The sequence below is a fragment of the Plectropomus leopardus genome, chromosome 17 (genome assembly GCF_008729295.1).
Source record: "Plectropomus leopardus isolate mb chromosome 17, YSFRI_Pleo_2.0, whole genome shotgun sequence".
In the NCBI taxonomy this organism is placed as follows: Eukaryota; Metazoa; Chordata; class Actinopteri; order Perciformes; family Serranidae; genus Plectropomus; species Plectropomus leopardus.
This window is the reverse complement of record NC_056479.1, coordinates 24,907,045-24,932,488: the sequence shown is the minus strand read 5'-3', so window position 1 is coordinate 24,932,488 and position 25,444 is coordinate 24,907,045. Positions and strand designations below refer to the sequence as shown.

Below are 25,444 nucleotides of genomic sequence, written 5' to 3'. Positions count from 1 at the left end.
CTCAGCACGGCCTCTTTATCACTTACAGTAAATACCTGACCACCTGTTTGTTCACTCCATCCACACACACAGCAGTAATCCGTCCATGCTGTAATGTACAGTAAATCTCTGCATCTTTAATATTCCTCTGTGACTACATCCATCCGTCTTACCTTGAAGTGTATCTTTAGTCTGTACATCACTCCTTCCTTTAAGCAGAAAGTCTTCTCCTTCAGAGCGCTCAGATCTCCTGCACAGACAACAAAACACTCATGGTCAATATGACACGTAATGACATCATCTGCAACAGCATCTCAATATGACTCACTGCATGATCTCACTGCTGCTGATTTACACAGAAATAAAGCAGAAATTTCTAAACTTCACTCCCTGAAATGTACTTATAAAAAATATTTTTTAGTTTTTATTCGACAGTACTTCTGTTTTTCATTTTCTTTCCAGGCTTTATTTATTGGATTTCCAAGCAAATGCAAGATAACAGGTGGTATGTTGAGCTTCAGTTAAGATTTTAAATAGATTTTAAAGCAGAACAGATGAGTGAAAAAAGGTACGTAAATGGCCAAAAGAGACAAAAACAGAATACATGCACAAAAAAGGGGTTTTGTCACTGACGAGGAATAAAAAGTTGCATATTTAATCCCACTATGTTAACTTAAAATACATAATATGAATAAAGTTTTGTCATTCTAAGACGTTGTTACTAATTCTTATTTGGGTTTGATACAACAGCAATGATACAATGAACAAGTTTTATTAGTGGTCAATAATATAAAAAATACAATCATTCAAAGATACATAAATTCAGAGGATTACGACCATTTCCCATTCATGTTTTTGGCTAAATAAGAGGAATTAAAGTCATGCTTAAAGGGTAACTTAGGTACTCTTCCACCTGGCCCCTCTTTTCTCATGTTTTGGTGACTTAGGGAGACAAAAGTCTTCCAGTACTGAGTGAGATCACTGCAGCTGGTAGCAGGGAAACTGAAATGTAGTGTTACAAGGCTTCGTCAATTTAAGTCCGCTAAAAGTGCTTGTTTTTGCCCATGATAGGCTCAGATTGTTATTATAGGTATCTGACAACCCTATAGGAAGAATACCTACAGAGATAAAGATTTCGGTTTAAGAGTAAGATCTTTTATATTGAACCAAAAAGAGCCCCAAAATTGCTATTGTCAACACAATAGCAATTTTATCATTGTAAATCTTGGTTCATCTCTCCACTGTTCCAATAATCACCAGCTCTATTTTGGTTGAATAACCCCCTCAGTCAGTTATATGTGAAAATATGCTGGCACTATAAATAATAATAAAAAAAACAACTTTATTTAAATGGAGTCTGATGGGTTTTAGCAGTAGCATTTCAGGGCTGTTTCTGGTTGAACAAAAACACCAAAAAGGTCTTTCACTGTAAAGATCCTTTTCATAATGTCATCCAACACATAAAATAACAATCTGAGCATGTCAGTGCAAAAAACACGCACTTTTAGTGATTGCAAACTGATGCACAAATGCCTTTAAGGATTACATTGCAGCCTGTTTTGCAGCTGCTGGCTGCAGCCCTCTCGCTCAATACTGGACCAGTTTCAAACATGGTTGTTCCCATTAGTCACAAAAATATGGCATGATAAGGACCAGATTGAAAAAACCCCAAACAAAGTTACTATTAATGAAGGATGCCTTTTGCATTCATACGCCACTAAATCTCTGACATTGTGGTTATTTAGAGTTACTGGTAAAACCACAATTGGCGTCTTTGTACAATAAAACTGTCCTTGTCTTGTGTTGGGCTGAATGGATTCATACTGAGGGAACAAAAGCATCCTGAGCCATTGTAAAAGCACACAGCAATCAGAAATGCATCCACTGTCTAATCACTTTATATCTCAATTTAAAGCCAACCATCAGTCCTGAGTGCCTCCTAATGGACAGAGAGGAGCAGAGGAAGGAGGAGAGGAGAGGAGATGAAGGAGAGATAGAAGAATCAAAACAGACAGCGGCGACGCTTGGAGGAAGAGATGCAGAAGACAGGGATAAAAAAGGAAGCGACCTACAGATAACACACGCAAACAGAGCATATAACGTCCTCAGAGGCGCTGTAAAAAGTTCAAGATTTAATTCCCAATGGTGTCACCTATATCAAATATATATGCACTCTGGCACATTTAGGCACTTTAAGTAAAAGCATCCAAGAATTGGCATATTGCTACAGATAAAAATCTCCCAACTCTGCTTATGTTGACATTTTTTTCACTTTAATTGAAAATCTACCTGTGGTTTGGAAGCTTTATACCACCAGAAAAAACACTTTCAATTTCCCATTAGAAAAATCAAACAGGTATGTCATTGATGATATTTTGGAGATTTTTTAAATTTTTATTGCTCTATTGCTGTCTCATTTTATTTTATTCGGTCGATCTCCCTCTAAGAACTGTGGTATGTAAATCTCCCCTCGCTTCTCCTCCCTCTGATTTGTCTCTTCTCCTTCCTCTCGTCTCTGGAGACAGAAAAGAGGAAAGATTCTGGCCTCCCCCCGGAGCGTCTGACTGAGAAAATAGGTCAGTGTGGAGAGCTGTCTACCTGCTCTCCTCACACACACACACACACACACACACACACACACACACACACACACGCACGCACACAGAGGGAGTGAGAGACTGTGCTCATGCAAGTATGCACGCAAGGATCATACTTGGCAAATACTGAAATACGCCTACAGTACTGGTGCCAGAAAATCCTGAAAAAGTTAAAAAGTAAATGAACTGAAGAATGCCCCTTACACACTGCTAGTTTGCTTTGTTGCCTATTTAACAATGTGTGCCAAAAAATGACAAATGTTTGATTTATTCATATTTTGTTTTAACATTTTTATTTTTTATTTTTGTAGCCGCTGCTTTAGAGTAAAATATAAATAAATTAAAGGATTATATTTTGGGAAGATTTTTTGGCCTTTATTAGAGACAGGATGGCTTCAGCGTACATGGGGGAGAGAGGGGATGACATGGTGCAAAGGGCGGGGCAGGAGAGTGGAATCGAACCCGCCATCACTGCGGCAAGAACAAAGCCCCTAGAGGAAAATCCTAATTCAAAATTTAATTTGCTTAAAAATGTGATGCAGTCTTGCACATTAAACTCCAGGAAGAGTGCTGAGTTTTGAAACCAGTTTGATAATTGCAGTCAAAGATTGGAAATACAACTTGCAGGTCCATCACGTGACGCCATTGGGCCCAAAAGAGTTTTTCTTCACACACACATTGTGGAAGAGACATTTGTCAATCAGTAGATTCATTTTTTGGGAGCGTCTACTAAATGACTCTCTTCACTACTGAGATTTGTTCCATTCCATCTGATAACATTTCCAGAATCTAGAAAAGCTGCAGTTAGCAGAGCACTAAACCGAAAGTTAGCTACTTGTTCGGCGTATGTCTCTCTGTGCGTTCCAATACCCAAACTACCATACTATGTAGCATGCCAGAAAAGATTTAGTATGTCGCAATACATAATATGTAAGATGCCAAAAATACCAGGATGTTCTACTACATCTGGTCAGATTTTGCAGAATGCAAGCCAGCATGCTTTTCTGGCTCTTCTGACCCCAAATTCTCTGCACAGTGGCAGATTCATCACATTTACTGAGCTGCAAACAGGTGACAGCTGACTGACAGCTGACAGAAGCCACACTGACGTATGACAGCGTGTTAAAGTGACTGATGACCAGCCAAATAGTAATATAACTGTAATATATGTTAATAGTTTAAGAGAACAAAATAATCATAAAGATTACCAACAAAAAAAACAAAACAGAACAAAGCAATAATAGAGAGATATCTTGGCTAACTTTAGTAATATAGAATATTTGAATCCACAATGTACACAGTTATAATTTAAGGGTTAAACTACATACATTGCAAAGTACCAACAGCAGAGCTCTCCAGGTTGATCTCTGTCCCTGACGAGCCCCGTGAATTAAGTTTCCTCTGATCTTAATAATAAGCAAGCGGTTCAAAGTTCAGGGCGCAAAGTTATGAAAAGGTGTAATGTCCCGTTTGGACAGTTACTAAATGCAACGGTATATACTATGTAAGGGCAAAAATAGTACTAACTCAAAGTAAAAAAACAGTATGCAATTCATAACACACCCTCTAAAGTGCACCTGCTCTATGGACGCACAACTCAGAAGATCTGGGTAATTTCATACTATAGAAATAAAGCTTTTTTGGCATCATGCACCATTAAGCAGCTTTTACACGAATGAACGGGGGCCCGCCAATAACGTCCAGATCTCTTTATATCCGTGACATAAAGTGGATAATAATAGCTCCACTTTAGCAGCAACAACATAACAAAAGTAAAAATCTGCAGCCATGCTCATAATGCTCATAATGACAATGCTAACATGTTGATGTTTAGCAGGTGTAATGTTTACCATCTTACTTTAGCATGTCCGCGTGATGCATCAGCTGCAAAAATCCAGTATTATAAAACATAGAACGATTTAACTCTCTAAAGACCATTCTGCACAATTTAACTTTTATATACAATCACATTGTTCTAGGGATATAATAATACTGTTGCAAAAGCACACAATAAATGTGGGGTAAAGATAAGTAGTGAGGCCGCCGGCTTGGCGTGAGTTTGTGTCTGAGTAAATGTGTAGCAGCCTGCGTGCTCAGCACAACAACCCTGCAGGAACATGAAAGTTTAACAAAGCTGGTGCTTACATTTAGGGCACCAAGGCACTGAAAAGTCTGGTAAAGGATGTTGCTTTGAGTGCTGCAGTCTGGCAGCAGGCCAGAACACTGTGTGACACACTATATATCATAGACCAAAATGTTCCGTAAAACCTTACAGCGTGAAAAAATGTTTATGTTTATCAACTGAGACAAAATTAGAAAATCAAAACACATGTTAGTGTACTCCAATCATTGTGTTTCACTGGTCATAAAGGGACGCGTGACGTGTGAAAATTGTTTACAGAATCAGGTTTAGTTATTCCAATTAAAATTATTACCATTATAACAATTAAAGTTAGTTGACTAAAACAAAATCCAATGCTTACCACACTTATTTAAGTCAAATAAGTAGAAACTATGGTTTAATTACTAAATACAGCTGACTAACACAGGTCCAGCTGTTGAGTTGTTTTTACATAATTGAGTTAAGTCAGTATAATAAAATGTCTTTATCTTGGCCTTAGTTGACCAGATAATTGCTTAATACAATTACGTTTGTTTCACATAAGTTCGTTGCCATCTTAACGATTTCTATAAATTATATGTAAATTAAGTGAGTTTGGTGGAGATTGATGACATATACTATTCTATGAAAGAGAAATCACCTCAAACAGAAATGATGGTTTACAGCACACGTTTCGTAGAGAATGTTTACGTTTCTTTGACGTTTAACTTACACTTCGCCAAACTAGGTCACAGTATTGTGCGTATTATTTTTGCATGGGTGGCTCCATTGGGCAGAGAATCCTTATCTCTGGTAGTCATATTGCTGTATCCACTGAGACATATAAAAAATGTTTGTGTGCTGCGAGCTCAGCCTGAGGGGAAAACAGCATTTTTCATGTTTCAATGGATCAATGTACAAGCCATTGATCTAAGCACGAGCAACAACTGAAATGGCAAAGAGACTGCAATGTTTAGCAGCGCTGATAATAATAAAAAGGTAGTGATGTACAAGATGATATCTAAAGCAAAAATTAAGTGATGACCTCAGAAAGAGGCAGTGCAATTATCTAAAGCAAGAAAAATATGAGCAGTCACATAATTAGCACCCGCTTTGATTGTTATGACTTGACTGAATGAGTGTTCTCAGTGGTTATAGAGTGGTGAAGTAATAAGTCCTAAAACGCGGAAGTCCGTCAGCCTTTTAGCACTTCCTGTTTCCTTGTCTTAAAGTCTATAGGTTTTTTGAATGGGTTTTCGGTAAAATGCCTTAAATAAGGTCTGTGGTTGACACAGGCTAAAGATATTGAGATGTTTTGTTCTGCAACATAAAATACATCCGCTTAAACCCATTTTTTTGAACTTTCAAGGTTTTACTTGTCTTTAAAAAGGTGGTTGCTAACAAGTGGCTAAATGGGACTACAGTGTTTGTCGGGGACGTTAGACGTCATCACAGCGGACACAGAAACTCATTAACCCACTCGCCGCCTTTACAGCTTTACAGACTCGGCGACTGGACTGCTACATCACAAAGCAGAGTCCTGTTGTAGTCAGCGCTGACAGGGACTCAGCTGCTGGATGTACTCACAGAGTTCACACCTCCTGCTGCACATGGGAACACTTATGAACTGAGAAGCTGACACGGACCCAGACAACCTTGCAGAAGTTAAAGGTCTCTGATGGGACAACTGGTGAAGCGTGCAGTTAGAGCGAGAATCTCTTTTCTCAGCTACACTTACAAAGTGCAGAGCAATCATCTCCACCATAGTGCAATGTATCACCCCCCTGTTTTGCCACTTTTTCTTTCTCTCCAACATAAACACACATACATGCAGAGCAGTAAATGCTCGTCATCACTTAGGGCACCATGCTGCATTGGTAACAGCCTATAGCGTATAATGAGGTCTCTAATGCATTCAGCCAACGATGGAAAGTCCATTTCACATCCAGCCTGGTGCCGGCTCGGCTATCTAACTGCAACATGATACACCAGCAGGACCGATTATTACTCTGCCGCTGCTTATTCTGTAGATTAATGATGAAAGAAGCTTTTCTCACATGCAGCATTCAGCAATTTCTCTTTTTCTCTTTAGCTCGAAAACATGAACACACACATCCATCTGAACTAAACCTAATCTTCATTTGAACGGCTTCCAGGGACCATATAAGATTTCTCCATTTTTTTAGCAGTCGGATGGACACTAGATAAACAACACTGCACACACAGTTATTTAGAAACAGTGAAATCAAGTCTTTCTAAAAGAACTCCACAGTGTCAAAGAGTATTTCCTACACTGCACTGAAGACTTTTTGTCTGCCAAAGTGCACACAAGCTCATGCATTGGCCACAAATATGCTGTTTATTCTAATTAGCAGCAGACGCAAAGATATCCATATGTCTTTAAGTCACTAGAATATGTCAAACTCCAAAAACACAGCATTCTGCATTTCCCATAATTCAGGTGGGTAACATCTTTCATTAGATCCTCCTGGCCTGGTAAACCTCCCCATCTGCAGTTTGTAATGCAGGCTGACATCACTATGACATCATCAGGGTTATCTTTTCACACAATACTAAGTTCCTCCAGCGCCACAGAAGTCGAAATACAACTCTTTTTTATTGGCTGATAAGTACTCCTTGTGACGAGTGAAATGAACTTCACGCATATAATCCGTGGACTGCCCCTTTAAACGCCACGCCCTCAGTTAGAACCAGTTTTTCTGTTTAAAATTTGTATTGCCAAAGCTGAGATTACTCAATTGATTTTTTTCATCCACCTTTCACTTCCTCCATCATCTATGATTGAGATCAGATCTGAAAGCATTAGCTCCTTCTGGTGTGGAAGAACAGCGCTGTGCTTTTTCCATTTTGTGCAATTCAGCAGATCTTCCATTACACAGAGAAACATGCACATTAAAGGCTGCTCGATACCCTCACTGTGTTTGAATCAGAGGGAACTGCGTAGTACAAAGTCAGCATTGCCTAGCAACCAGGTGACCTTTCCTATCAGCAGTCTGTGATTGTGTCTTTTGTGTGCAACTGTGCAACTGTGTATGTGACAGGCAGGGAAATCCTGAAGCCTCCTGCAGATTGTGAGACTTTTGCAATCTTTTGAGTTTAGTGCAAGCAACGCTCAGCAACGTGGATCTAATAAATTGGGTACGACATCAGGTTTGATGTTGCAGACTGTCCACTGACATCAACTACTGAATCACAGGCTACGACCTACGTCCCTCGACATCAACTCACATTAAAAAAAACCATCATCGGTGTGCGTCATCCATCTATACTGCTGTAGTGGTAAGAGCAAAATGTAACCAAACAAATCAAGCCCTCGCTACTGTTGCATTTATGTGTGTCGAAAACAGTCTGAAGAGGAAGAGAAGGATTCAGGAGACGGCACAGACACCAAGCACGAGGGGTGTCAACTGGGGTGGCTATTCCCTTCTCTACATCACAAGGGGAGCAAAACTGCTCGCAACTAGCCAGACATTTTTTGAAAAAAGGAGCAAACAAGACAGGGAGAAGATGCACTTTTCTCATTTTCGGGGGTTCTGTTAACAGGCTGGGGACACATATTTTCATTGGAAAATTGAAAAAGTGTATTTTGCATCATATGGGACCCTAAATGTTGAGCCCTGATTCCCTGCTGTCTCTCTCGGCTGCTCGCTGAGCAGCAGCTCTCACTTGTTGGCAAAATAGCCACCCAAAAAAAAAAAAAAAAACAGACGATGTACTCAGCCATTACATTAATCCAACTGACTAATTCTTATATACACATTCAATCACAGCAGCGGTTGTCATGGTGACACACCTTGACACACACAGGTGAACCCACACACACAGATCGATCCTCTTCTATCCTCTGAGTGACATAATCTCTTTGAGACCACCTGATTACCATGCACTGCAGACACAGACAAAGACCCACACACACACACACACACACACACACACACACACACACACACACACACATAAGGTCTGATTCGACACACACACACACAAACTTACAGACACCTCACTCCCCTTCCCTGAATGTCGCTTTCACCTGCACCCAGGGGAAGACGTCAATACTGCCCACTAAGCAAACATTTAACTGTCTCTCCTCTCTGGAGCGCGGACCACCCACTGCAGTCTTACTGCACGCTAAAGGCAGTATGTGGGGCGAGGCGCCTCACTCTGGAGCATGTCAGGGACTTGTGTCACCATAGAGGGTGTGAGGGTATAGCAGCACCAAAACAAATCCACATCTAGTGATGCTGGATAGAGAAAGAAAAGAGTGATGAGAGTGAAGCACCTGTCAGGTCCATGGTGATTTGTTTCGGAGCATCGTCACACAGCAGGGTCAGTCTGGTCACCTGGACGTTAGGCACATTGGGGTCTGGTGAGAAAAAACAGTCAGTGGTTATAAAAGCATTCATTCTTTTTTTTAATTTGCTTTTTAATAATTCTATTAAAGGGATAGTAACGCATTTTGGAAAATTACTTTATTCACCTTCTTGCAGAATTATATCAGAAGATTGAACCAGGTGATGATTAGCTTAGCTAAGCATAAAGGCTGGAAGCAGGGGGGGATAGCCAGTCAGGCACATTTGTTTAATCCATAAGTAAACTGAAATGTCACAGTGAGAAATTGTAGTTTTGTGGGAGGTTGCATACTGGAACCATTGCTTAAGTTGATGTTAAAACTTTTAAGTGTCAAGTTGAGCTTTGTGCCACTGTGTATCACTGTGCTACAGAAAAAGAGGAACTTTAAAAAAAAAAAAAAAAAATTATGTGTGTGTCTTTGTAAGTAAGTATATATGCATACATATACTGTATGTATACATATGTGTGTATAAATGTAGGTATTACTGACTGCCCATTTGATAATTTACATTATTATTACTACCACAAATGTTATTAATGACTCAAAACCCTCCCACAACTGTATGTCATCCCTGTATCTTTGTGACTGTAAATAAAACTTCAAAAAAAAAAGAAAAAAAGGAAAAATAAAGTCATTAGGATTTGGATCTGGAAATCATGTTTATCTGAAAAAAAAAATCATAGCAATCTATGTAATTGTTCATGTATTTCAGTCTGAACCAAAGTGGTGGACTGACTAATACAATTCCTACAACCGTTAAAAAAATGGCTAAAAATTGTTCATTAATTAAAGTAACACAGTCCATCAACATTTCAAAAACTGCAGAAAAAAGGTAACGTTCAGTTTCAGTAGTGTTGGCCATCGGGATTCAGCATGGACAGATCTAAAATAAACAGTCTCTGTTTGAAAATAAAGTCCTCTCTGCGTTTCCTTTCTCTTATTACATTCTTTCTGTTTCCAATGTTACTAAGATGTAGATGGGGTGGTGTTGAGTTACAGCAGCGGGGGAGTTGGAGCTATTCTACTGATATCAGCTGTCATGGGCCGGCTGTTGGATTAGAGATGCTGAGGCAAGCAGGTCTGGTCCTGTGTGTGTGTGTGTGTGTGTGTGTGTGTGTGTGTGTGTGTGTGTGTGTGTGTGTGTGTGTGTGTGTGTGTGTGTGGGTGTGGGTGTGGGTGTGTGTGTATGTGTTATCAGAAGTTGATGACTAGGAGGAACTATGCGCCAAGTCGTTATATTGAGTGAATGGTTTTACTAAAGCTGCAGTAACATTGGATACTACGGTGTATCACCAGCTCCTCTATCACATCGCTTCAACAGTAAGCAAACACACACACACACACCTGCCAGCATGGGAGTCGTCCCCAGCAGGGTCTGCTTGTACTTGACCAAACTCTCGTCATCTTTGTCCAGTTGCTGAATCTCTTCCAAAGTTTTCTGGACCGGAGCAACGTAGTTTAGGTTTCTGTCGTCCTCTTCATCCTCCAAATACAAATCCTTCTTGTCACCCATTAGACCTGCCGGAGAGAAGAGAGGAGACCATTAATCCTGTGGGACTGTTTGGCCCATTTTACGCGCTTTTCATTCTTTATTTTTTGATATTTTTGGCGATGTTAAGGCATATGGCATGTATTTTGGCAAGCCCACTATTTCTGTTTAATCTTTGAATCTTTTGAATTTCCAGCTCAGCTCCGACAATAAAATACACTATGTAAACACAATTGTTACATTCATACTGTTAATTGCAAAAAATGCACCATTGAAACCCGATGTGGTTTCTACCGCAAATGGCAAATAAATTGACTCTGATCTATTGCTCTAATTTCCGTTTGACAAAGCATGCACTTATAGCTTATAGCTTAATGTCTGAATTCAAAACTGTTTTCTTACCATCTGAATTCATTGAACATTTAAAAAAGATAATAAGTGCCTTCTGATTACACTATGAAAAAGATAAAAACAAAAAAATAAAAGCTGACTTCTCTCTGACTGTACCCTGGAAAATGAAAAAAAGAGGGAAAGGCAAATGGTATTTGCAGCAGATCTCATCTGCAGTCAATATTTCTGTGATATTTCAGTGACTGAAAACTCAACCGGCACAGGCAGGATTGCTTTACTGTCTGGGATAAGATGCACATTACTCTATGTAGGCCAGCTCCAGCCATCCGGGGTTTGATTTCATCAGGGATTTTGATTCGATATTGAATTTTACAGACATTCGATAATGTGTTCTGCAAGCTGAAATTTCATTTTAGCATCCCCCTCTCATCCGACCTCCAGAGCGTGAATACTTGTAGACTGGAAGGATTTCACCAGACAAAACAGTCACTAAAAAACATGGCAGATTTATGAAAACTGGTCGACAAAATAACCATTTCTAAAGACAGAACAGCAAGCATTTTTAACCTGTATCACAATAATGGGGAGAAATTTCTTCCAAAGAGAGAATGCAAAACGCAGACTCCCATTTACAAAGATTTAGGCTTCATTTCAACATTGAGGGCGACACATAATAATAAATTAAAATAACAAGTTTGGGGGCCTGCCAGAAAATTCTGAGCATCAAACACTTAATTTTCTGCATTATCATGTATTTTCAAGTACCACTTTGTGCCTCAGTTTATGGCATTAATGTCTGAAAAATCTAAAGTTAAAAATATATATATCAATACCCAAAAACTAAAAATTATGAAAAAAAAGAAAAAGTTTATCAAAATAGTTGGCAATAAATTTTCTGTCAACTGGCTAATTGATTTACCATTTTAGCTGCACTTGTACAAATTGTTTGGTAATTTAATATAAAACCAAACTTTTTTTTAGTTTTCCAATGTTTTTATGCAAAACATGTAGTGTAACTAGTAACTAAAGCTTTTAGATAAATGTAGTGAAGTAAAAAGTACAATACTTTTCTCTGAAATGTAGTGGAGCATGGAAAGCAAATATTCAAGTAAAGTAAGGCAAGTACCTGATATTTGTAGGCTGCTTGAGTACAGTACATTCCACCATTGCACGTTTAGCATTACCAATATTGTAACTGACCAAAACATATTCTAAATAATAAATGAACTCAAGCTCCTCTGTTACTTGCTGTCCATAAATTTAAGAGCTAAGATAAGAAAGCGCTCATGCAAGTCCTTTTTTTGGAGGTTGTGGAAGACACAGATAAATTACCTATTTAGTGTTCTTCCCTCATCAACATCACACACACACACACACACACAAAGATACTTTATATAATGTTACATGGTCTCTGACACTAGTGCACAATGCATACCTCTAGACTCCAATTATCTGAAGAACAGGACACAGACACAAACTGTGCCGTGCAAATCTGTTTATTGTGCTGTAACAGCCTCGTGTAATAGCCTCTGGTTCTGTTTTTACTCTTCATAATGAGGCGGCTCAGTGTACATCAGCCCAGAGCTGTGTGTTGAGGTAATTGGATGGCACAGAGTACACATACACACACACACACACACACACACACACACCACACACAAACACAAACTTAAGTCACAAACATACCCACCCAACACCATATAAATGCACAGTCAAACAGAGTTACGGATTCTGTAAACATTAGTGAAAATCAAATGGACGTTATGACCCACTACACGGTGACATCACCTTTGCTGTGGATCCGTTTTATAGGACTTAATATACACAGTGGAGCATTTGGTTTTGTTTGCAGCAAGAGAGATTCATGGTTTATCAGATTTAGTACATCACACACACACACACACACACACACACACACACACACACTCACACACACACTTTTCCTTCTTTCCTCCTTAAATGTATATACTGTATATGTATTATATGTATATAATCTCTTGGTTGTAGTTTTCCATCGGTAATCAACCTAAGTGAATTTTTACAGGGATGTTTTGTTTTTTTAAAATATAAAACAAGCTTTGTATAATACTTTAATATTTTAAAATTTTTCAGCCTGGTCTCACTCCCAGAGCATCAAAACCACGCCGCTTTGACAGCGTCTTGGGCATCACTATAATGATGCCTGGGCACCAGCTTTACTATAAACCAATACTCATCATTATTAAACGCTCAGAGCAACAGACATGTATAGAAGTCCACTGTGGGTGACAGTGGAGTTTGAAGGGTCCAACTAACACCTGCTTTTGACCCAGGAGAGCGGGGATCTTTGCAACATCTGCAAACTTTTTCTTACGATGACGAAGTAGTTTTGTGACCTAAACCTTAACACCAACCTCTTCTTAACCCAGTGACTGTGCCCTTCAAACCCAGGTTTTTTTTTAGCAACATCCATGATCTTTTTCACTGTCTTTCCCACCACATTTGTGCCACTCTAAGCCAGGTGTTTTTTAGCAACATCTGCAATATTAGTTGAGTAGTATAGTAGTTTTGTTGCCTTTACCAAACCATTGAATACTTCTTGCTTAATTGACATTATCCCTGCACAAGTTTCCTTCGTTTACAGTAAAAAAAAAAAAAGAAATGCAAATTGATGTAGAGATGATGATGAGAGGTTTCACATTTTCAATGCTGTCTTTTGTCTTTGAGAGAGAGACCTCCACAACATTGCAAAGAAATCTTTGATTCTGAGATTAAATACTCACACCTAAAATGCCATAAATTAACATCTTGAATCTGCATATTTGAAATATTAAAGAATGTTGTTTTAAGATCTGGATCCGCACTCTTTGTGTCGGATCCAGTTGATTCACAAAATGAGCTGAAAACAATATGAAATATTAACTCAAAAATCTTGTGCAGATTTCTCCTTTATCCATCCACACACACATTTCTCTCCATAGTATGTCCGATATGTAGGCTATGCATGGCTTCATAAATGATTCACCCAGCTGTATCTACATATCAAACTCTGCAGCCCGCCCCCACAGGAGCGTGCATGTGCACACATGTACGCACACTGCAGCGTAAAACGTGTTTGAGCTGCTGTTAAAACCAGTTTCCGCTCTGACATCTGAGAGCTCCTCTTTGATCTCCAGACTGCTGACCTGTCACAGGAACCGTATCAATTAACATTTATTTTAAAAGGCAGGGTTTGGCCCACAGAGATGCAACTGAGTGTTTAATATGGATTTTTTTTTAAGTTGCAGTACGTGATAGTAGTAAGAATTTCTCCATGGTTTAAACCAGGTAAATTTAGTTTTAGTTTCATCAGATACAAAGTTTGTACCAATGAGTCTGATCTAAAGACTGACTGTTGTGTTACTATTTAAAAGTATACAAATACAAATATTACCAACATGCAAATTATGACCCATTAGGAGAAAACAAAACTGAAATAAACAAAGAAATGTGGAAATAAATTGAAAAAATTGTAAATAAATACAGGAATAAATAAATATGGAAACAAATGAATAAAAATCATAAATACATGCTAAAAATAATAAATACATTTGGAAATTAATTGATAAAGGAAAATAATTTAACAGGACAATAAAACATTTTTATAACATTTATTTATCTATTTATGTCTACATGTTTCTGATGTAGGAGGTCCTAACCTCTGCATTTATTCCCTTATTTATCCATGTATTCATTTATTTCCATGTTTATATATTTCTGCATTCATTTTTGTTGGTATGTGTTTATTGCTACATTTTTTCTTTCTTTTAGTATGTTTATGAGGTAGCAGGTCCTTATCTCTGCCTTATTTATGTCTGTATTTATTTATATATCTATTTATTAACTTATCCCCATATTTATCTACATTCTATATTGATTTATTGATACTGATCTAATGATAGCTGATACAAGTTTCATCCTCCAAAAAGACGTCACACACTTTTCAAAAATTTTCTGGGGGAGACCAGGGGGGCGTCAACTACTCTTATTGCCCAAACATAATAGTAGCCGTCTTAAGCTGAAACATGCACAGCTAAAACCCTCCATATTGTGTGAATCTGGTGTTAGAACCAAGCAAGCAAAAAGCCAGCAGTGTGTTTGCATGTGTGTGTGTGTGTGTGTGTGTGTGTGTGTGTGTGTGTGTGAGTGGTCTTCCAACTGGTTCAGCCCCCCATCTGTGATGTGATATTAACTGGTGGATTTTCTTTGATGGCCATAAAACTGCCTCATTACCCCAGCAGCTTCTGAAACCATCTTCTGCATCATTACACGCGTGCCTGCTGTAAAATATGTGCTACAAGTGTAAATCAGCGCTCTGTGTTGTTACAGAAAAGCTAAAAAAATAATGGTGAGAATTTTTTTTTCTTTGCCCCCAAGAGAAAGTGAGAAGGAACATGAGTCTGAGGAGGGATGCTACTGGAAAACAAACATACAAGCCTTGTCACCTCTAAAAGACTTGATCGCTGCGCCACTGAGTGAGCATTTATTATTCATGTGGATTTTTAGGCACCTATCAGTGTCATGTGAATGCCTAAAAAACTGTAAAAAAAAAAATCTTGGGGTTAATTTATTCAGTCGATCTTATTTTATTACATGCAAAATGATTTATATTCTTGTCTGTAGCTATAAAATCAATTTACATCTTTCAGACTTTTACCTATTGCATGCTGAGTTAAAACATAGTTGCCAATTCAAACTACATTTGCAGAGCAATTTTTTGAACAGCTTTTACACTAAGACAGAGGATCCACAGCCCGTATGTACAACTACAAGACACAGACTCAGTGTTCATCTGCTGACATTTAAAACTAAACCAACATGTTTAGTGAAAACCAACACAGCAAGCTGTCTTGGCAGAGGAGAGGTGGCTTTAGGGGGAAGACAGATTTGAGAGGACTGCTCACACGAGACCTCAAAAACACACAGACAACCACACTGTATGCTCCTGTAGACAAGGTTTGAACAGAAACACACACACACTGAACATGTTGTTCTGTTGGTTCCGTGTTGACGTGAGACTTTTACAAATGTCTGGATGCAGATTGTGACTAAATCTATCATAACTGGTTGGCACATTTTTTTCATCTTAAGACAGAGCCTGGTTTGCTGTTTCCAGCCTTCACACTGAGCTATTTAATCAGCAGTGACCCTCAGTGTCAGAAACAGACACAATGCACCCTTTGGTGTCTGTATGAGATGCACTGGGTTTTCAACTTAATTTTATGTAAACCCATCAGCATCAGTATTTGACATTCAGAGCAATGAATGCAATAAAGACACAAAAAAGTCTGCAAAGGTCAGGCCGGCCAAGTACAGGACTTGACCTGGTGTTTGTGTCCCGTGTAATGCTAAACACACTTTTTCACTGCACAAAAAAACAGCTAACATCTGGCTTTTGTATGTAATTGGAAAGGTAACAATCAGCATTCAGACCTGGGTCAAAATACTCTGCAGTATTCACGGGTATTTATCCGCTCCAGCTCTGATCAGCATTGATGACAGCATTCAGGTGAATGCGGCAATTTCTCCTTGAGCTCCTTAACTGTCGAGATGCAGGACGCTTCGTCACAATATACTATCGGTCTCCACTCCAACAGATCTCAAACACTGACCCAAATGTAGTTGGCACAGAGTTTGAAAAAAGACACTAAAATAAGTAACAGATATAGAAAAAGAGGTAACCAGAGTAAAGTTTTCACTGGCTTCCATCTATACTGCTCACTAATGTTTACCTGTTCTCCAGCCTGTCCATAATGTTCAATGTGACACACCCAAAAGAAAAAAAAACACACAGAAAGGCATATACAGTATGTCTGCTGCAAAGCCATTTATACAGCTCTGCTCTTAAAGTCTATCACCTATTTTTAGCAGTTTTACTCGTGTATAAAACACCTGCGTACACAATTTGGGTGGAAAAGTGATCTAAAAGTCAGTATTATTCTGTCAGGAGAGTCTTTAGTTGCTCATTAGTGAGTTGTTAGTCAATAGTTGGTCACTTGTCGGACAGTCATTAGTCCTGAGAGTCAGCTGTCAAGTGAGTTGACTAACATGAACAAGATCTTTTCCAGAGCCCAACCAAGCAGCCAAAACCTAACTGCCGAGCCCCTGCATCAAGATACAACACAAAATACAACACACTCCGGCATCATAATAATGACAGGAATTCTGCTCAAACGTTAAAATGTGACAAGCAGGGATGAAATCAAGTTGAAATGGATTTTAAAAAAAACACACACACTTGTTATGACATCTATTTAAAAAACTGCATCATAAATGGGGCATTATTAGTAATCAAGATTCAAATGCTTTTTTTCCCTCAACAGCCTTAATCTGTTTAAATAATCGTTCCCTGTCTGCCTCCTCTTTCCTTAACCCAGATAACCGTTCACTGTGTCAGGAAAACACTTCTCTCTCACTGTGTGTGTCTAGCATGTGTGTGTTTTTGCCCTAAGCGTTGATTTGCTGTTTTTTATAGTCCTCCGAGGCCCGCTGTCACTGCTCCGTTCTAATACTATAACGAGACTGCTGGGACACTGAAACACACATAAAAAAACACACATGCAGCAGAAGATAAGAAGGGATCTTTCAGGTCTCCGCAAAGCCAGTAAGACCTTCTCACAGTGAAGGAAAAGGCAGTCAAAGAAGACCGATCAAAATAATATCATCCCAGCAGCGGGCCATGATACAGCAGGGTTCACCTCCATCTCTGAGGCTGCTGTCAGTGCGTGGCCTTCTCCGCCACAACACCACCAGAATCAATATGTCACCTGCAAGATTTCCATGTAAGGCTGCAGACACCCCGTCAGCACTGCAGATACTCATGACACTTCATCATGTTAAACAGCAAATCACTGAGATCTCATTTCCCTCATGTTTCCGTGTTGATGAAAGGCCGCGATGACAAACAAATGATACCAGCTGCTGTTATTGGTGATATCAACACACCGAGGATGTCTTATGACACGCTCATGACAGCTTCTGTGGCATATTGTATAACTGCAGAACTGACACTTTCACTATTAAATATGCTCTGCTCGTAATGGTGCAGTTGTCAATAGTGATTGTAGCATGATGCAGCTTTTCATCTCACATTTAAATGTCTTTTATTGCGGTTTGAAAACGCCATTATCCATCTGCTGAATGCTGCAGTGATCCATTTCACATGCGGTTTTGTTATTATGCAATTAGTCGCACAGAAATTACAAAAAAAAACTCAACACCAAGAAATGACCACCAGTAAATATATGTGACGGAAGTTATAGTTGAATTCATTCATATGCAAAAAATTAAATTAAATTAAATTAATTTTTTTGTTGCTACAGCTTTTCTGGCATGGGGAGGCTTATGTTTCATCATTGCAAGCCAACATTTTAGTGTCAAAGATGAACATTTCAGTGGGTTTATCACTAAGCAAAAGAAGAAGCAAACATACTGTAACGAGTCAGAAATAAATCGAAATTCAATGTGTCATCTTATTTTCAATTTGAGATTGATCTGAATACTCTTATTGCTTCTTTTTTTTTTTTCGTTATTCAGTTCAGTTTTACCACTTCGCATTTTATGGTGCAGTATTAATGCAGTATGGAAAAAAATGTGATTAAATACTGTACATCTATACATCGACTCCGGGATTGCATCGAGTTACAGGAGCAGGTGAAACAGAGGCTAACCCGCTCATGACGTCATCACTACAGCTCTCTATGGACAGCAATTCGCCCCTTTAATCAACCTCCTCCTCACTGAGACACACACACACACACACACAGTAATATGTCCTCAGCTGCTCTGTCAGCCCTGTAGAGACAGCAGGTTGTCTAATTGACTGACTTGATTGGTCTCGTATGTGTCTGCTCACCCACTCAACCTCATTTATCACTGCTGGGACAGAAAAAATTGGGAGGAGGAATGACATGAGGAGTAGATACAGTTTCTTAAACACATCTGACAATCTGACGGCAGGAGTGAGAGTGCGAAGACAGCAGGAGTGAGCAGGTAAGGACAGGAGAGAGGGAACGTAAGGAGGGAAGGAAGGAGAGGTTAGAGAGAGAGGTATGGAGGTTATTTAATCTGACAGAGGGAGATGGAGGGAAGAGGAGAAGAAGACAAAAAGAGAGAAATAAATAGGGAATAAGTGAGGTAAAAAGTGAGGGAGGATTAGAGAGAAAATGAAGATAGAAAGATAGAAAAATAAGGATAGAAATGAAGATAGAAAGATAGAAAAATAAGGGAGAGAAGAGGGATTTCAATTAGCTTGTTTGAACGCTTGCTGCTCGCTGCCTTTGCTGATTGACAGCTCATGAAGAGCGTGCTGCCACATGGGCCTCACCCACTCACTCCCTCTCTGCCACACACACACGCACGCACACACACACGCACACCCGCACACATACATACGCAAACACACACACACACACACACACACACACACACACACACACACACACTTTCTTCAGTTTCTTTCCTAGTAACAGCTGCTGACAGAACATGTCGATCTCAACCGCCAACATTTTCCCTTTGTTTCCTTCCTTTTGTGTTTACCCCATCTTCCTCCTCTCCTCCTGCCTCCTCGCCTTCTCATCTTCCACCTACTCACATCTTCATCCTCCTCTATCCACTTATCTCCCTCCTCCTCTCTGTACAACTTCCCCTCCTCCTCATTGCTTTTTTCTCCTCTTCTCCAAAAAAAACCCTCTTTACCTCGATGTTTCTCGCCCTCCCTCCTCCTCGCTTCGTCATTCACCTCCCAACTCCTGCCATTTATCTTCCACTCAGTCACCTCCCACGTTGCCATCAAAAATCTCCTCCTCCTCCTCATTTTTCAAAACTCAATCTCAGCCAAATGTTCTTGACAAGATTCGATGTGTCATATATATTCACAGCAAAACAGCACAGGCGGCAAAATTCACTTTAAAGGTCCAGCGTGTAGGATTTCGGGGGATATATTGGCAGAAATGGAATATAATATAACAAGTATGTTTTCTAGTGTATAATCACCTGAAAATAAGATTTTTTTGTTACTGTAGAATGAGCTGTTCATATCTACATTGGGGTCTAGTCCTTGTCATGGAGTCAGCAATGTTGCACTGCTATGTTTCTACAGTAGCCCAGAATGAAACCAAACACGGGCTCTAGATAGGCCCATTCAAGTTTTCACGCCAGCCATCGTAGTTAGCGGCTCCTTCATGACAAGAGCATCAGAAAAACACTTTTTTTAAACCATGGAACTGCTGTATTCAGTGTTTTTACCAGTTTAAATTACTGGGTTTGTTTGTTTTGGCAACAAAGTCTCATCTCAACTCATCAAATATCGCCACTTGGTCAGTGCTGGTCACATCTACATATGATGCACTAGGTATCCTCCTGCATCTGTTGTTGACATTCAAGGACGGCGTCTCATTTATGCCTGTTAAATGCATTTGGTCTTTTCAAAACACACTGCTGTTTTGACAGGAGATGTACAGTTTCTTCCTGTTTAGATGCAAACAGTATTCTTCAAAATAAACTTAAAATATCAGTAAAACACCTTGTATTTATGTTTATTTTCTTGTGCAGCAAGCTCCCGAGAGAAAGTCTGGGGTTTGTCGGACCCACCCACTTCTCTTCCTGCCCATCCTAAAGGGACTTTCCAGCTCCTTGTATTATGTCGTTACTGGCAGTGTTTTAAACTGACTATCATACTGCCGCAAAAGGTGCCAACCAGCTAATCATCCATGAAAGGTGGCTTTTTGCGTCAGTGTCTGACCCCAAAATTACTGACCATGCGACGGCATTTGACAAGTTGGGAATGAGAACAGGCTGGTTATCTGACTCCCTGTGAAAACCTCTTGAACTTCTGGATCTTGAATCAGGAGAAAAAGGATGAGCACAGTAGCTGGTGCTGTGCTAGTGGCCTGTATCCAACATGCCAAACAGCACTGGAAAAACAGTGGCTTGTAAGGTAAAACTGCTTTATTCAGTGTTTTCATTGGTTTAAATTGCCTGTTTCATTTGTTTTGGAGAGGAAGAGACCTTTGCGGATAACTTGGCACCCAGTGAAAACCTACTAACCAAATATACACTGAAGGAATTCTGACCAGGACAAGTTTCCACTGGTTGCAACCTTCACCACTAGATGCCACTGAATATACCTAAATCTCACACACTTCTTTAATTCCCTGTGTGCAACTGCTTGAAGCTGTTTTTTGTTTCTGACCATGATGAAATGATGCAAAAAGAGCAGATTTTTTTTTTTGTCATGACATATTCGGAGTGATCACCCATTGAATGATTTGATGGTTCAAATGTGGTTCTTTGAGATGTTTTAAGAAATTAGAAATGGTTGAAGTTCAGGGAGTTGGGACTGAAATCGGCTGACGTGAATATCTACTGTCGGTGACTCTCTGGATCCTGACTGGAGCTGAGCGATCAATTCAAATCGCTGTTTGAAATTCACACAGTTAATGGAACAGATTATTCACGGCCGCCTTAGATCTTAAATCACATTTCGCTTCCACTTTGGAGACCTTCGTTTGAACATGATCTCTCATTTTCTCCTGTTTCTTCTCTCGTAATTGTCACTGTGGTTTCCTCTCCCTCTCTCTCTCCTTCTGAATCTCTCTTTTCAAATTACTTCACTCGCTTTCCCTTTTTGCCTTTTTATCTTCATCTCAGAAAACACACACTCTTACATACACACCTTTGTGAAGGGAAACCCCAAGACTGTTCCACCATCTGTAACTGCTCAGCACTGCAGTGAAGTGAACACACACACACACACACACACACACACACACACACACACACACAGAGAGCTGCTCCCTCCGCTAGTATTTCTCATGAACACACACCCTTTTGCGTGTGTGTGTTTGTGTGTTTGTGTGTGTGTGTGTGTGTGTTTGTGTGTTTGTGTGTGTGTGGGTGTATTACAAATTAACAGCAGACAATGGTGCCATCATTTGACATACGCTGTGTCATCACACACACACACACACACACACACACACACACACACACACACACACACACACACACACACACACACACACACACACACACACACACACACAGAGAGCTGCTCCCTCCGCTAGTATTTCTCATGAACACACACCCTTTTGCGTGTGTGTGCATGTATGTGAGCAGAAACATAATTACAAAAGCCGGCAGCACACATGCAGTCACCCACACACACATGCACGCACGCACACACACACGTACAGGAGATAGTGTAGGATGTGATCGATAGCTATTGATCTGCCACCTTTGGCTTGTCTTGGCAGCGCTTCATGTTAGACATAAAAATGTCCACACCCGCCAGGATAGAGACATATGGCACACACACACACACAAACACACACACACACAAGCACATACACAGAAGAACATGCATAAAGACAAACACACATGCCCATGATTATGATTTTTTTCTATATTTTGGCTTAATTTATACACTATAAAATAGATCACTCATGCACAGTATAATAACTTGTATAAGTGAAGTTATACCAATTCACTAGTGCATGCACACACACACACTCACACACACACACACACACTCACACACACACACTCCTCCATCGCCTCACCTCTGTAGCACATAGTTAACCACAGCAGCTCCAGCACCTGACCCCCAAACTCACACACGTCCAATCCCAGCATGGTGCCTCTCTGCGGGGCTGCACTCTGTGCGACGGCTGGCAAGAGAGAAAACCGGGGAAACCTCCACAGGTAGCAACAAAGTAGCAGAACAAGGATGGGTTAAAGAAGAGACCATCCACAAAAGTCTTGGATTGGAAGGCAAACGCGGAGGCGGAGGAGGTGGTGGGGGTCAGACGAGCATCTCCTCCCGGGAGGAAATAATAAAAAAAAAATGTTGTTGAGAAGGAAAAAAAGCTGGGCGTGAGAGAGGCTGAGAGGCAGGGAGGGTATCCTTGGGTGTGGGTGTGGATGTGATGGGGATGTGTGTGAGCGAGAGAGAGAGAGAGAGGGGGGTGGGGAGTGAGAGAGCGAGGAGGGAGAAGCAGCAAGAGGCAGCCGGCTTTCTACACTTCTTCTCTGTCAGACCTCAAAAACAGAAAGAAATCTAAAGGCTAAAACTGTTTGGTTTTTTTGTGTTGATGTTGCAGCAGCAGCAGCAGCAGCAGCAGCAGCAGCGAGGATGCCGGGAGCTGACGGTGGCTGCTTCAGCCGGCAGATCTGTCTGCAGCAGCATGTATGTGTGTGTGTGTGTGTGTGTGTGTGTGTGTGTGTGTGTGTGTCTGTGTATGTGTGTGTGTGTGTGTGTGTGTGTGTGTGTGTGTGTGTGTGTGTGTGTGTGTGTTACTCAGACGCTGGCTATCGATTCGCAGACGAGCAGCGAAACCCCTCCCCTCCTCCTCCTCCTCCTCCCCCCCTGCATCCTTCCTCCTCGTGTCATCAGCCCAGAGACTGCAATGAGCTCATCCTTTACCCCCCTCCCTCCCCCAATTCACGCTTCCATGCCTCCCCTCCTTCTTCTCACGCACCCCCCCCACCGACCCCCCCACCCCCAACTCTTTCATGCTTTTATTTTCCTCTTCATTTTTCATCACTTACACAAATTCACATGCGGTGTCCACTCTCTCCTCCAGCCATTCATCACTGTGTCACGCCATCTCTCTCCGTGTCTCTCTATTTATCTTATCCCCCCTCCCCATCCTCCTCCCACCCCCTTCATCTTCTTCTTTATCTCCCTCTGTCTTTACTGACCACACCCTGTCAGCAGTATGCTTCAATCATGACTCTCATCTTTTTTTTCTCCACTCAGTCTTTTTTACCTCTCTTTCTCAGTAGAATACAAAAGGGGCTGCTTCTCCCCACTTGACAATCAGACACACTCCCTTTCACACACACACACACCTTGTTAATCTGTCACTCACAGGTTGTGAAGCTGTCGTGTAACATGTTATGTGAGACAACTTTTCTCTTCCTCTGTCCCTCACTCTCTAAGACTCCAGGAAACCTCAGCATGGTGTTACGTTACAGTCACATATATACATTTGCTTTCATTAATACAATTTTGGTGGTATGGATTCAGTATGTAGTCAAAAACCTGAAAAATGCGCTTATAATACTTGACTTAAAGGTCTAGTGTGTAAGATTTAGGGGGATATATTGTTAGAAAGGGGATATAATATAATAAATATGCTTTCTTTGGTGTGTTTAGCTCCTATTTATGACTTTTAATATGCTTTTATTTTTGATCGTTTTTTATCTGTTATTTTCGTTGTTTTTTTATCAGTTTTAATTCTAATTATTTTATCATGTAGCACTTTGAGATATGTTTCAAATATAAAGTGCATTACAAATAAAATCCATTATTATTATTATTATTATAATCACCAGAAAATAAGAATTGTGTTTTCGCTGCCGTAGTATGAGCCATTTATAAGCAGGTTATCATCATGTAGCACTGCCATGTGTCTACCGTAGCCCAGAACAGACAAACCAAACACTGGCTCCGTGTTTTTACGTCAGCCAGCAGCAGCCCCGATGAGACAAGCAGTGTCACGAAAATAATAGGTTTTTTATTTTGTTGTTTTTTTTTTTACATGAAACTGACCCAGATTTGTTTTGCCACATTACAATTAATGTTTCAACTGGAGGAACTGACTGACATTAGTGAAACAGGCTAGTTTGATAAATGAGGGACGTCGGCTCATGTGGTCAGAAAGAAAATGAAAATTAGCGAGGAAGGAAGTGAGATAAAAATACAGAGCGAGAGGAGAGACGGAGCAGAGGCTGTGTCTTGATACAGACTCAATTTGGCGATAGTTTGTCTTCCTGCCAGCAAAGAACAGTGAGCTCATATTGAAACAGACAGAAAACTTATAGGTGTGAGCGAGAGAGCTACACCACTGTATATGGGTCAATATAGGTCATTCATTGAATAATAGATAGCAGCTGTGGTTCAACACTGACGTTTTAGATTCTTCTCCTACAGTCTCTCTAGGTTTCTTGGGAAAACAACTTTAAGTAACGAAATATGATATACATTGGCACTTATTTCTAATTTCTTGGCTCCAAATAGTGACCCTAGTGGCATCACGTCAAGCATCTATGAGTGTATTTTACAAGAGGAGATGAAAATATACAAGTTAGAGCATTTAATTTGCACACTTCCAGTATGTGTAACATCCTATCACATTTTGCACAAACTGGGACATTCCCAGCTGACTATTGTTGGGAGAGTTTACACACTGAGCTGAAAGTTAAAAGGCAGAGCCCAAGCAAATGTCTAAAATATAAACCTACTAGTCCATATCCACGGAAATGTACAACGTAACTGCATTCAGACTTTAGGGAATGTGCACAGCACAACCTCGTGCAGACCACAGACCTATATGTTGGTGCAGATTTTGCCAAAAATGCAAATAAACAGGCTAAAAGAAATCTGCTTTGTAGCAACAAAAAATGAAAGAATTGCGCTTTATTTTTGTCATTCAAGCTGCAACTCCACCTTTGACCACAGTGTGTGTTACAATGGCAGAGTGGCGCTGTCAGAAGAAGAAGCAGACCAACATTATATGTGAAGTATTTTTATA

At 40.1% G+C, this 25,444-nt stretch overlaps 1 protein-coding gene across 2 annotated transcripts in view; it reads right to left on the bottom strand.

The window, feature by feature from the left end:
- arhgdig (Rho GDP dissociation inhibitor (GDI) gamma) overlaps positions 1–25,444 on the bottom strand; it is a 35,457-nt gene that overhangs the window by 7,293 nt on the left and 2,720 nt on the right. Inside the window, exons 1-4 of one of the 2 annotated variants that reach the window (XM_042505864.1) lie at positions 22,469–22,758; positions 10,394–10,567; positions 8,978–9,061; positions 153–229 (exon numbers count right to left, since the gene is read on the bottom strand). In XM_042505864.1, coding sequence (XP_042361798.1) covers positions 153–229; positions 8,978–9,061; positions 10,394–10,567; positions 22,469–22,541 — 408 coding nt within the window. In that variant the 5' untranslated portion in view covers positions 22,542–22,758. Of the gene's footprint in view, positions 1–152; positions 230–8,977; positions 9,062–10,393; positions 10,568–22,468; positions 22,759–25,444 lie in introns of those variants that run through there. The other variant, XM_042505865.1, reaches the window with a different exon arrangement.